Source organism: Vanellus vanellus, assembly GCF_965231255.1.
Source record: "Vanellus vanellus genome assembly, chromosome: 1".
Lineage (NCBI taxonomy): Eukaryota > Metazoa > Chordata > Aves > Charadriiformes > Charadriidae > Vanellus > Vanellus vanellus.
Window position 1 is genome coordinate 202,524,229 of NC_138905.1, and position 14,393 is coordinate 202,538,621.

Below are 14,393 nucleotides of genomic sequence, written 5' to 3' on the forward strand. Positions count from 1 at the left end.
CAGAGGCGGGCAAGAAGGACCAAGAAAAGCGGGGGGAGAGGGGACACCTGCCCACCAAAGAGCACTTGCCAGGATGATGTATATTTAAAGCTCAGTGATACTGATCGCAAGCTGCATGGCTACTCTTACTATTTTGAATTTAATTGAAAGTCTTGGATTTGTTCATGGAGCTGCTCTAAGTGTGAACATCCAACTGGTGCCTTTCAGACAAGAACCTTCAGACAAGAATGTTACTTCTAGATAAATAGTTTTCAGATCTTCACTTTTTTTTTTTATGTGGTTGTGTGTTTTTTTTCTCCTCCTGATTTCTGCTTCACAGTTTTGCCTATGCCCAGAGAAACAAAGAAAAGCGTGTCTTACACCTTAAACTCCAGCAAACTTTGCCTGGACCTCTTCCACTATTAGTAGAGGCTGCTACTTCCCTTCTCTCTTTGGCCAAAGCCTGCATGCTTCACATGCCACAAGACCATCTTCCTGTGGCCCCCAGTGATTCACAGAGGAATTGGTTTTCTCTTTCTGAGCTCAACTTTGGGGATTTCCTTTGCTTGGTTTGCCTGGTTGCCCCCAAGGAAGGGAAGCAGGGTCTCGCCTGTTGTGCCACTGTAGGTGTGGTGTGTTAACCTGGTGCTGCTTCTCTTTCTTTGCATGGTGGCAGAGGGGGAATGGGAGGAAAGGGATGTGCTGCCCAGCCAGTCCCTTACTGCTGACAACACAAAACTGCAGCTGTGGGTCCTATTCCTAAAGTCCTGTCCCTGCTTTACAGCTTTTTTCCACCAGCTGGCTAATTTGGGAAGGAACAGATAAAATCCAGGGGGTTCTTCCTGGTGCTTGCTTACATTTCTTCAGTATTTCATTTGGTCCTGTGGCCATCCTGTTAACCTTTCCATTTGGAGTTGGAGCTTACATTCTGGGGTTTTAGATACTCTGAAAACGTTAGCAAATACAGCTGTGCTTATTCAAGGAAGTTAGGGAAGACGTATATTACCACCTTTATAAAGGAAGCCTTGCTTTAAACAAATTATTTGGTAAATTTGCTTTTGATACATCCTCACTACAGAATTTTATCACCTAGGAGCAGCACAGCAAATTCTGCCTCCGATAGATTTACTCTTTGATTCTTCCTGCTCTTGTGCCAGTTAAAATTAGTTGGTTTAGGGATATTATTAAATGCTTCTTGTGGCTTCCCCAGTAACAGAGTTGACATTATATGAATGGAGACAAAAAGTCCTCTAAATGCATATTCGGTCTGGCAGTGATTTAACCTAATAGGGTAGATGTTATGATTTTCTCTGTTCTGGTGAGACCTCTGTTCTTTTAAGTATACTTATTTTTCTGTAGCTATAAATGACACTTACAGAAAGCAGCGGGAGGGTGCTTGATAGTTCAGGTTTTGTAGTAAAATGAATGATTTAATCAGGTCCCTGACAACCTAGCTGTGTCTCTGCTCTGAATTTCATAATGGAGGAAACACTTTTAGTGGTGTAGTTAATTCTGCTTTGTCTGTTGGCTTTTCTGCTTGGAGCTGGTGTACCACATGTCCATTTTTTCCTCAGCTGTATTTAAACTCTTCTTTCTTTCAGATGCTTTGTAACCTAACTACCCTCAAATGAAGCAGTTCACTTATTCCATGGGCAGTCCAGGCACAAGTGTGAAATCCCTTCAAACACTATGGCTTTAACTTGTGTTATAGGGGACATTCCATTTGGAGGAATAAGTTGCATTTACCCTCTGCATCTGATTTTTATGAATTGTATATAAATGTTGTTTACTGTTAAAATGGCGCATGGTCTTTCTGTAGTGTCTGTGTTTTATTGGAGTAGTTTAAAAAGAAAATCACTAAAATGGTGTTACTACTGGGTGTCTGATTGCCAAGTTAATCTCTTATCACAAGTCCCATTGATCTTCTGTTTGAGCAGCTGAGAGTCTATTTTATGTATAGCGATCTTTCATAAAGTTTATTCCTGGTAATAAAGCTAACTGGGGTGAGTGCCAAGCTATTCTCAGAGGCAGTCTGCTCTCAACAAGAGAGGTATTTTATTTTGTTAGATGGGGTTATTGTTTGGGTATGTACTTGTGGCAGAACTAGTGCAATTGCTAGCGAGCAAGTCAAACTAGGTTCAGAGGTGTACTCTTACTGGTATGAAGTTAATGGCATTACTGTGCACTAGACATTCAGATCTGACTTTTAATATGATGGCCAGAATCACGTGCATTTTCTACTTATTACTGCATTGTATTATTGAATTGGATTGTTAATCTCCTCTTTGGCAAGGCAAAAGCCTTAAAATCCCCCACGCTACAAAATAAACCGAAAAATCCTCGGCCCTAGAACTTTACATGTATTAAGTGCATTCAGTTTTATTATGTGTAAGAGGAAGTAATTTTATTTCACAGAGCACAACTGTGGTTTATATGAAATTATGTTGTTTATCTGATTTTTGAAATCTTTCTTCTAATAGCCTGCATTTATTTGGAGGGTACTTAAAGTGTCTTCACACCCAACAAACATGTAAATTAATTAAACATTTTAAAAATGTATTTAAAAATATTAGTAGTTAACCTTCAGTAGAGTTACTTTTCATAAAGTAAAATTTTACTTTTAGTAAAGTTTACTTAAGCTGTATTCCAGAGTTTTTGAAATATTACTGTGTATTCAGAAGAGTTCAGTAGAAGGCAGGGCACATGTTCTGTTGTATTAATTAGTTTGTTAATATTTATATGAAAATAGCAATCTTACTGCTATGCATGACGATCTTTGTAAATTCCTATAGTCTTATGGCAGTTTTGGGAAGTGGTGGTGTTTTTGTATGCAGCTCTATGCAAGTGCCTGAGACTGCCAGGACAGGTTACAGGTCTTGATTTGTTCCTCTGCTCTTACCTGTAAGCCAAACTCCTGGGGGTTGGCACCTACCTTCTAGGAAACCAATCTCAAGCAGTCTCCTTTCAGCCTGTTGTTGCAGTAAATTTTAAATTACTGGCCAATATCTTATCTTTGGTCTTCTGCTCTGATGACCTGAATATACGGGAGTACTTACTATTCCTCGTGGATGCAAGGGGTAAGCACAGATGCAGATAGTGACAGGAGGGCATGGATGTACCCATTGTGCACACAGTGTCCTTGGGATGGTGAGGGAATGGGGCAGGATTTGCACCCCAGGTACTGAAATACCAAGGTGAAGGAGTTGGTGGGATTCTGGGAATTCAGTGGGAGGGAGGAGAGGTGAGGGATGCATCGTGCCCTGGTGTTTACTGTGAGCTAGGCTGCTGGAGGGAGTAAAGCGTGTAAATCTCTAGTAACGTCATGCTTCTTTCATGCTCAAAGCAGGTACTGATGTCAGAACTACCTGAAATAGCTCTTACTGAAATCAGGCGGGCAGGTCACTGCTCAAAGCGCTTTATCAGGCTCTCAGCAGATTCAGTCAGCTCTTTACACTTTTGAAAAGATTTCTTTACCATCAATCATAAAATTTAACCTTCCTTTTAAATTCCTCCTGAAAATCAGGAGAAAAGCACACAAAAAAATCTGTAACACACTTTTATCATGCAATAGTGCATTACAATCCAAACAGAAGAGATAAATTATTATATACCATATAAACAAAGCAGAGAAAATGGAAGGAGAAAATGTCTGTTATCTCAGTTAATATTAACTATTTATAATCATAGTGGGAACAAACATTTTTTACTATTGCTTCTTATCTGTCATTTGAACTTACTGATTTATTTTCCAATAACTGGCAACCAACTGCAAGTGATGGATAGTCTGCATCACTGCCCTGCTTGTCCTGTGGTGGTCTAGATGGTGGCTTGGTGTGAAGATCTTTGTGTGATAAAGCAGAAGCTGCTTAACTTTAGCCAGGCTGTTCTACTATTGTAATCTTTAATACCGCATAGTAATCATGGTATGTTGTAGAGCATCAGATTGTACAGATTTGTAACTTACATCATGGCTTCTCTGAGCTGAAAAGTATCAGTGTGTCAGTAATTCAAGCAAAAAATAAAAGCCTGCATTTTAAAGTATTTAGAGAGCCTTGTGAGACTTCGCCATCTCCTGGCACATAATGAAATCGGGCAGTGTTCTCTGGCAACTTCGATTATGTCTTTAAAAATATGTATTCTTATCTGAAGCATTGTTCTAGAGCCAAACTTCAGGGGTTTGTTTTTTGGGTTTTTTTGGTTTTTGTTTTTTTTTTTTCTAGTTTTAAAAGATTTTTTTTCCCCCCTCGAGATTAATTCTTTTCATATGGAACATTTAATGTTGGATTTAAAACTCAGTGTTAGCCTACACTATTTTTTTTTATATTGGATCAAATCTGGGTTTCCTCTAAACAAAAAATATTTATTGTTTAAATAGCTTACACAGACATTTGGAAATAAAATACTGAAATGTTTGAACTAATTACAAATATTTCTAAGTCTAGTATAGAACTGGCAAAATTGCACTTTTGCTGGAGAGGTTTAAAGTGTGGTGGTGTTTTTTTCAGTGGCTAGAGGCTGCTTTTATCATACGTGATATGCAACAGCGGTGACTGCAGATGAGAAATAGTCCACTTGAAATAAATCCGATCTTTGCCATTTTTAAGAAATAACTATTTAGCAACTGAACAACAGTTTGCTGGTCCACTGTACAGCTTTGTTATACAATAGAAGAGAAAACCCATATGTTATCACAAATCCACTATGTTCTATCTGTCTGGAACTTATTTAGCAAGTAAGAATGTTAATTTAGTGTATACTGGCTAAGATAACTAGTTCTCTGGGGGGTCAAGGTACTGACTTCAGAGGCATTTCTGAACAAAGATGTTGCAGTTGGTGGGTGGATGGCACTGGTCTCAGCTGTTGTATGAGCTTGCATAAATAGTATCATCTCCACTTTAATCTTTCGGGTGTTCAGAGGTAGTGTGCATATTTCTGTTTAACCCCTGGACACTTGCTGGCATGCATGACCCTTTAACAATTCCTATCCCTCTGTCCATCCCTGGCACCTTGGCTCCAAACAGTCTGAGAGGATAGCCAGTAATTTTGAAGTTTTGTTGTTAAGAACATCTCTTTAACAAGTGTTTTCATTTCATCAGTGTACAATTTCTATTGTGCTTGCTATAGTAGTGTATGGCACACTTCTGAAGTACTTCTTACATCTCCTCTGTACAATATTTACTCCCCTTTGTATGTAAAAATCAGTTAAAAAAATATTAATACTGGTGATGATGGTTACTGGACTTTGGCATCAGGAAAAAAGCTTTTTTTATGTCATAAAACAGCAACAAAGGCTGGAGCAGTGTGTTTCATAAAGGAAAGTTGGCTTTTAACTTGTGTTTTAGGATAAGCATTTGATTTACATTACCTTAAATTTTGAGAATGAAAGAGACACTTAAACCTTCAGTCTTCATGGATCTGTTTCTCTAAAATTAATGTGCCCTTTTCTCACCAATTTGTGTATCACTTCAGAGACATTGTTCTAATAGAGTAGTTTTAAAGGTTCTTTCTGAGGCTTGTGGATGTTGTGCTTTGGAGGGAAGTATCCACAAGCTTTCAAGTCACAGGGCTTTCTGCGTACTTCTCTCTTCTTTTTTTTTTATGATAGGGGGAAGAGAAAAGATGTAGTAGGCGGTGTATTGCAGGTGTTGTTTTTTACTAGCTTTTATCACTTTTGGTGGTATAAATTTAATCATGATCAAATACCAACACGGTAAGTGTAGCAAACACAAAGGTGGCCCAAAACAAACTTCAGAGTGACCTGAGCTATTAGATCAATAGAAATAAGTGGAAACTGAATCTTCTCTGAAACTAATACCTGTAAAGCCCTGTACACAGGGAGAGAAAGTGAACAGCAAGGCTGGGAAATGGATTGCGATAAGTTTGTTTCCGTTTTGTAGTGATGGTTGTAGAGGTGCTAGCTTTTATATTGCTCAAATACTTGAATTTCTTTTGTAAGGATGGAGCCTGGATGATTCCAGTGATTGTTTGCCTAAGGATCTATACTCCTGAAAGTCTGAGTTGTTCTTGTTTGTGTTAGAAGAAACTGAAGTAATAGTTGTAGAAATATGCTAATAAAATAATTTAAGGACAATGTAGGTATTACATTATTGGACATCTTTTAGTTATATTATTCCCCCTTATTTTTTTTATAGCAAACTTTGGCCTGTTCCATTTTAACGGCGTTGTTGAGCGAGTTCTCAAGTTCAAGTAAAACCAGCAACATTGGACTAAGCATGGAGTTCCATGGTAACTGTAAACGTATATTTCAGGTAAACTAGTTCTGTATCAATATATGCGATGTGTTTTTCTAAAATTTAAGCATTGAGAAGCAGAAGTACTTTCTTGTGCCGGGTGTATTCGGTTACCGTGTGTGCCTAACAGCATTTAATAGGACAAATACGATATTATAAATGTAGATACTGGCTACTTCAGGGAAGTTGATAATGTAGTTGTAAAAAACTTATATCAAAAAGGTGCAATCCCTTTTTGCTCATTTTATGAATGTAGAGCTACAGATCTTTATGCGGTTGGACTCTTTAATTCCTTGGCTACCAATTGCAAACAAAACGAATACTCTGTGGAACAATGATAGTCTTAAATATAGCTTTGGTTTAAAGCCAAGGAGAGCTATGTATTTAAAAATATTATTGCAGATGGTGTAGTCTGGTTGTCTCAGATGTATTGTTTGGCCAGGCAGAAATGTTTTTGTGAAGGCATTGCTTTAAACTGACTGTTGTGGAACAACTTACCAACTTTTTTTCATGCCAAAGACCAACCCTCTCCTCCACCAGTTGTTAAAAACATATTGTTAAGTTTTTCTTTTAATGACTAGCATTTATGAGAAGATTTTTTTCTTATTCTTTGCAAACATCATCTATTAATTTTGGCAAAAGTGGAGGGGTTCAGACTGACAATTTCAGAATATTTCCTGTATTTTAATGAAAAATAGGGTAAAACCAGAAAATTATTTTCTCTTTAAAAAAGTATTTCTTTTTAATCAATATTTTAATTAATGACTGAGAGACTCTATTAATATATTGTGTTCGTCCTGACTATAGGAGGACGATCTGCGGCAGATCTTCATGCTCACAGTAGAGGTACTTCAGGAATTCAGCAGACGCGAAAACCTCAATGCTCAGATGTCTTCAGTGTTTCAGCGTTATCTTGCACTAGCCAATCAGGTCTTAAGCTGGAACTTCCTTCCTCCAAATTATATCCTTTTAATGTCAGGCCCTTTCAGCTGACTTGGGTCACTCTACCAGGTGATAAGTAAAGTATTTGTGAGGAGAGAAAAATGTAGAACTCATAAGCCTTATATTTAGTCCTTGATTTCGATTTTCTTTCATTAGTGCTCTTGGGCACCCTTGTGCTTGATAACAGATGCTTACGTGCAGAAACTGCTGTTTCTCTTCATTAAAGTTTTAAAGCATTTTATATAACAGGCAAAACTAGTTCAGCAGAGCAGCCCCAGTTATGGGCTGGTTGTCTGTTTGGTTGGTGCAGAGGAGAGGAAAAATGCAATATGCTGCTTTTGTGCAGAACCAAGTAGTAAAGAAGTCTAAGCACTGAATTTTATGTGGAGATCTGATCTGTCCTAGTTTTCTCTCTCAGAGAAGAGGAGGGGGTAGATAAATGCCCCATCATCTAGGAATGTGCCTGCTTAACCTACTCCCCATAAAAGAGCATAGTCGTGTACTAGAACATTTAATAGGTTCTCTTTGGTTTGAAGAAAAAGTATTTGCTAGCTGAGAGAAGAAATGGCATCTCATTTTTTTTGGCACTATATAGGTGCCATTGCTTCCATTTTGACATCTTTGTGATGTGTACTGGTTATGAAAGTTCAGAGAAAGGTGAGATGGAAAGTAGAGGAGGAAATGGGAATCACAAATAGAAAGTCTTAGTGAGGGAGAGAAGAAAAAACGTAGAAAAATGTTCAGCCTAAAAAATGGCTAGAAGATTATTGTAGAAATAATCAATCACATTCTCTATTTAATAGAGGGTTAAGACAGCGCTTGCAGTAAAACATTACAATGACTCTTTTAATAGCTAGACTGTCTTCAACATGCTCAGCAAACTTTCCAAGAGCCAAATTTTTAAGCTGGCTTGTAAACGTTTTTTTTTTAAAAACCTTTTGAAATGGCTATTAAATTACATATACTGCAGGAATCTGGATGTTGCCTTCAAATCCACTGTAAAGGATTTTATTTGCTTTCCTGTTGACTGTCAAAAGGGGATATCTGTATATTTCTGTTGTCTTTGATTCTGTTTGTTATGCAGTGGGCAGCAAAAATGAAACTTATTTGAAACTGGTTATTCCTTGGTTCACACCTGTAAAGCAGAACGCCAGTTATATTGTCTTTATGGAAGGTGCCATGGATTAAAAGTAAATATCCCACTCCTATTAATCACTGGAGTGATTTGGTAGGGGTCCAGAGAGGAATTTAGCGCATGTACCTGCAAGACCAAGACTGGAGTTAAATTATTGCATCTTCTAAAAGTTTTTGAAAGAGGATTTGAGATTTGTAAGAATTCAAATAATGTATGAACACTTTTTTTTTTCCTAAGCTGTAATCTTAAATAGAAAGGAAATGCTCTGTGTTGTGCAGTGGTGGATAGAGGTGGTTCCCTCTGAATTTTAGTCTTGCTCTGTGTGAACCTCTGATATAGTCCCAAATACTGATGTTGTTACAGTTTGGAAGTGAAGGCTCTAGTTCTTCATGAGCACTTTCTCCTAGGCTAAGGTTTGCAGTGATGGAGCTAGATATAGACAAGCAAGATGTGAAGCCTTGGGAGCTCCAGCTTTCATTTATAGCTCTATATCATGTGAAGTGATTTAGTCTATAGGTGCTAGTAAATAAGTGTTAATTGAAATAGCTAGGCCAGCCATACTGCTGCTTAAAATTAACAATGTTTTCTGCTACTTGGGCTCTGCAGCTACTCGAGATACTGCAGCTGTTAAACAAATTCTGTCTGCTTCTGGAGATCAGATGGGCCTTTAGTCTGAACCACCACAAGTGCCCTTACATGGCTGTATTTCAAATCTGTTCATAACTTCTGCTCCGCTTGATACCATTTTTTTGTTTTCTACCATGGGACATTTCATTTTGCTGTAAGAATTACAGCACCAGCTTAGGCCTCCCTCTTTTACGTAGCAACCTGTTTTCACAGAAGTTGGAATGGCTTTAACCATCCTCGAAAAATGGGGGTCTTAGGTGATGAAGATTCAATAAGTTTTGGGGTTTACAGCACCATGTTGATTATATTGTGGCATAAATATCTCTTCCTTAAGAAGACTGGTGTAAAAGTAACTGTTGATTGTAGCTCATGGGCAGTGAAACTTAACTTGGCTGCAGTTTCTAAATAGGTAGCACATTACATAAGAACGTAAGAATTGCTGTGTTGATTGATCAGTTGGTATCCTTTTGGTATCCTCTTTCCAAATCTTGACAGTACATATGGTGTGAAGCAACGGGCATAAATTTAATACTCGAAGCATGGAGTAAAACGATCCATTGTATCTACAGATATATCTTTTTTCCTTTAGTTGGTATTTGCCCTGGCAAGATAGTATTGATTCTTGGTATTCCCTACAGCATAACAGTAATCTGCAGTATTTGTGTATGAACTTTAGCAAGATTCTTGTATCTCCAAAAAAGGAAGTAGCAAAAATTTGCATTAACTCTACAGTGACCATTGCCAAGAGGCACGTTATTTAAGTCACCAAGTTGAGAGAATTGCATCAAAACATATCACTTCTTAAGAGTTCTTGTGCTGTTATAGTTTAGTATGTGTTGCATTGTTAAATGGACAGCTGGCACCAATTATAACAGAAGAGCTGTAGTAAGTCTGTATTGTCTATTGCTAGCAAGAAGAGCTGGCATGAAAGATGCATTCTGGAATAGCCATCTGATTGGAGCAATGGGAGAAGAGAGGCTGGGACCTACCTACTTTTAACTTGGAACTCAGTAACTTTTGAGTATCTTAGGATGTAGTGCCTGCAATAGGAAGGGCAGGGCATGATGACCTAGGAGGCCTCCTTTCAGTCGTGTGCAGTTCCTTCCATTTCATTTTCTAACACACAGGCAATCATCTATTGTTATTTTTGTCTGCTACCTCAAGGTATTGGTGTTTGTGGATGCTTCAGAGGTTTTTGGCTGTACTGTTGGAAATGACAATAACATAGGATTCCTATTTTGCACTAAGAACGTATGACAGTCTGTTGTGGCATGTTGGCTTCTGTAGGGTTTCTTTTTTCAGTGCTATTACAGCACTGTTATATTGTTTACTCAGATGGAACTAGTTTTAACTGCATCTTTCTTAAATTGACGTTTTGACTTATTAAGGAAGTGTGGGTGATGAGTACTAAGAGGTACAGCCTTCTCCTTTACAAGAGTGCCTTCAAGGATATCACTCCTAGTGTATTGTGAGTGTCCAAAGTCAAGGAGCTGAATGTTGCTGGACTTTAATGCACCTTGACATGGACGTATAATATGTTCTGCGGAGTCAGGATGTAATTATAGCTTATATTTTTTTACCTCCAGAGATGTTTCTCACTTCTTGACTTCGGGATTTATCTGTTCTTAGCAGCTACGTTCTAATGGACTTTGTCTGAATGTCCTCAAATGCAAAAGTTCCTAAACAGAGTCCCACTGTCTCCCATCTACAAAAAGGTGTCTATTAACTGTCATTAGGAGCTGTCATAGAGCTACTTATGCCTTATTTATTAACATATGAATTATAGCATGTGAATAAAGAGGAACTTGAGCTTTAGTTCTTGTTTGGAGGCAAGCTGGCAAATTTTCAAGTGAACATGGAATAGGGGATTGGATTTAGAATACAGGTTACGTAAACCTGATGGGATGCACTTCACTAATGTGCATTGTTGCTGTTCTGTTGAAATTAATGGTGCAACAACAATTGTATGAACTGATTGAAGCTTTTGTCTGATCTGAACACTTTTTTTTTTTTTTGAAGTGTGTATGTTCCTCGGCCACACAGTTAAAGGAACAAAGCTCTTCATATGTCTGTTTTGAAAATGTCTTTTAAACCACAAGCCAGAATGAGACACCTTTCTGGGAGATCCTGTGAACCATATAGTTCTGCAGACTTTCAAGATTTGAACTCAGTCCAACCCAGATTGGTAGCATCTGTTATGCATAATGGAAGTGCATGGAAAACATACAGAATGGTCCAGAAAACTTAAGGTTTGTTTTGAGGAATGATTCCAGTTGTCATTGCTGCTGAAAAATCATCCTGCCCTAGTGTGTCCCATGGGCGTGATACTGAGCAGGCAGCCACCTGGCTGAAAACTTTTTTAGCAGGTTGAGGTCCCCAGTTCGATTTGTTCCACAGCTGGAGAAATGATTGAACCTGTACCAAGGAGAGACAGCACAGCCTTTCTTCAGCAGCAGGGCTGCTTTCCTTAGGTCCTGTGTTTGTTAGCAGGCTGGGATTATCCTGAATTTACTACAGCAGTCTCTCTTTATCTGAAAGAATGAAGGGTTGGGGTACTATCCTGGCTATTGTTTAGGATATAAAGAAAAATTCAATGTAACTAAAATAGCTGTATTTAAGAAAGTACAAAAGAGAGCTGCATTTTACTTTTATCTGACCTATCACTCCTAGATGAAAACTGACCTAACTTTGAAATCCCTGATGTTTAGAAATTATTTCTAGGGTACTATGTGGTTTTTTGACAATTCTTTCTAGCAACTTTTTAAGACAAAGTTGGGCAAAACCAAGAAGATTGGCAGATACCCCGAATTTGGTCATAACTGCACTGAACATCTTTGTATTGATATTGCACTTCTTAACAATTAGTGTTTCATCATTTGGGTTTTCCTGAATGAATTCTGAAATCGGTTTGCAATGTAAGACCATCTTAAAAGCATTAATATTGGAAGAAGAAAAGAGAGCAGCAATGACCCTTTTTACAAAGGGGAACTGATAAAATATATAAGGGGGTTTTTGTCCTTTTCTGCTCCCTTGCCCCAGTGGTTTTAAGTTTCCAGTTTCGCAGCAATTTGTCATCAGCTTTCTAGATGGCGGCCAGTATATGGTGAAAAGATGTGACTCTCAAGCTGCATCTGCATGGCAGTCACTTCTGCATAGGTACTTTAAGTGTAAGTTAAGCTTAAAGTGATTAGCTTACATACTATTAGCTGTATAACCATAGCAGCAAAATGGAGCAGGAGCTGCAGAATCCGCTTGGGTGGTCAACGTGAGACTTGGTACTGGCATGGCTACACCGCTAGCAGCTCCGGAACTCGCCAGTTTTAAAATTAGCTTGGGTCTTCTTACGCTTCCTACGCCTGTTCTTGCAATCTGAGTCCAGTGCCTCCAACACAGAGTAGTTGTTTCATTCTCATGACAGTTAAGAATACTTGTGTTTAATAATTCAATATTTAAGCATACGTTCCTTCTTCTGAATGCTGGATGTGTTTGCTGAGAGTGTAAGTTATATAAAGGTTTGTGAAGCATTTCTCCATAGGGGGCAGCAAGCCTCTGCATCAGTTTTAGACAGTTGCTGCTAGACTCATTCCATGTGCTTGGCTGATTAGCTGGCAAGCCAGAGGAGGTCTTAAAAATCCAAATATAATCAGTATGTTAGCATTATTCCAAGCAGGTACCTTTCTAATGCAGTTTTTTATTTGTAAAATGTAAGACTGACACAAAGCTCTCCAGAAAGGATCCAAACAACAAAGTTAAAGTGATTGAAATAACTTTTAAGAAAGATGTTTGGGCCTTAGCACTCCATGAGTTTTCCCTCAGTTTCTGAGGAGTTCTTCACTCCTGTGGACAAATTTGTGAATAGAGCTACATATGTAAACTTAGGCAAAGATAAAAGAAAGTCTGTCTTAAACATTATGGTCTTCTCTTCCTCTCTAGGCATTAATTAGTGAGCATATGAGCCTTATCATACACAAAAGCATCTAGTTATATTCTTATGCTTTTCAGTAGAGCTTGATACATGTTATTGAATAACCTGTTCTGATTCAAGCAGAAGTTTCTAGTCTGTGTAGGAATTGGTGCCCTAAGTCTTGTGAACTGGGTAAAACGTTGCCATGCTTCTAGTACCTGTTTCTTAGCTTGGCTTTTCCATGTCATTCAAAGTGAACTGTAATGAGAGTTACTCATTCTTCAGCAGAACTGGGAATGTTACAAACATTTGTATTTACTAACAGAGGTGGTTTACAATCGTTTTTCATTTTAAAGAAAACAAATAAAAAATAACCTGAAACCCTCCAGGATGTCATAGTAGACTGACCTATGCTTATCATAAATCTATGTTATAGCTTGATTGCTTACAAAAAAAAGTGGTGTGCTAGTTCTCTACTTTTTGTTTCTTTGTAAGTACTGGGAATTAATTTTTGATGATGAAGACTGCATTTGTCCTGTGTGCACCCACGTACTAGGTAGTATAGCACCATTGTTTTCAGGTTTGGCATATCTGGGCTGCTGCTAATAAGCACAGAATAAGTTGAGGTGTTTCACAGCAGCAAGCATCTCCAGCCAACTTATGCTAATGTTTGTGTACATCTATTATGTGATGGAAAATTCGTTTAAGATCTCCATGATAGGTATAGGCATAATTTGTATTGTTCAGTGAACAGATATTTTACCCACAAATCTGCTATTGTCAGATGTGTCATCAGTCCATTAGCGTGAGAAACAGTACTAAAAATAACGGGATAGGGCTGCTAAATACTGGGGCTTGTTAAAATAGTGACAGCAAACTAGCCCTTCTTTCATTCCACGGGAAAAGTGTTATGTAGCTGGTCCCCTCTCTAGACTCAACCTAGTGAAGAGCAAATTGTTTTTCAGAGATTGATAATGTATCTATGATCATCTTCTGATATTTATGTATTCCCAAGCCAATCGTTTATTGGAGAGTTACAGCAAAGGACACTTATAAATAAACAATTTTAAAATACTGTTTTTTTCTAAAACATTACAGATGAAAAGGAAAAAACGCATAGCTTGATTTGCCAGACGTTAGGAATTTCTGGTTTTGGCAGAACTCAGAAAACAAGTGTAAATAAACTAAAATTGTGCATCCTGCCTTGTGCTGCAATCCTTCATATTAAACTAGATGTTGGCTTTATATATTGTTCTCTTAACAAAACCCATCAAAAGTTAAGGGGTCTGCTTTCTTGAATGATACTATTGTGAAAGTTATTTTCTTCTAGATGTAAATACTTTTTGATACACATTTTTCATAATACTTAGTGACTTACAGTACAAAAGTTAATGCAGTTGATTACCAATAAGTAAATTACATGCAGCTGAGCATGCTGTTACTTATTCTGATGGTTGGGTTAGAAAGGAATCAGAGAGGATAAAGGGTTTAAAAAAAGATAAATGAAAACGTAAGTTGCTGAGTTAAAGCAGTTTTCCTACTGCTTGGATTGGGG

General features: G+C 37.9%; 1 protein-coding gene across 1 annotated transcript in view; it reads left to right on the plus strand.

The window, feature by feature from the left end:
- Positions 1-14,393, plus strand: part of XPO4 (exportin 4) — a gene marked incomplete at its 5' end in the record, with an annotated part of 76,267 nt that overhangs the window by 33,432 nt on the left and 28,442 nt on the right. The window contains 2 exons of the mRNA XM_082495972.1: positions 6,132-6,248; positions 7,038-7,204. Coding sequence (XP_082352098.1) covers positions 6,132-6,248; positions 7,038-7,204 — 284 coding nt within the window. The remainder of the gene's footprint in view (positions 1-6,131; positions 6,249-7,037; positions 7,205-14,393) is intronic.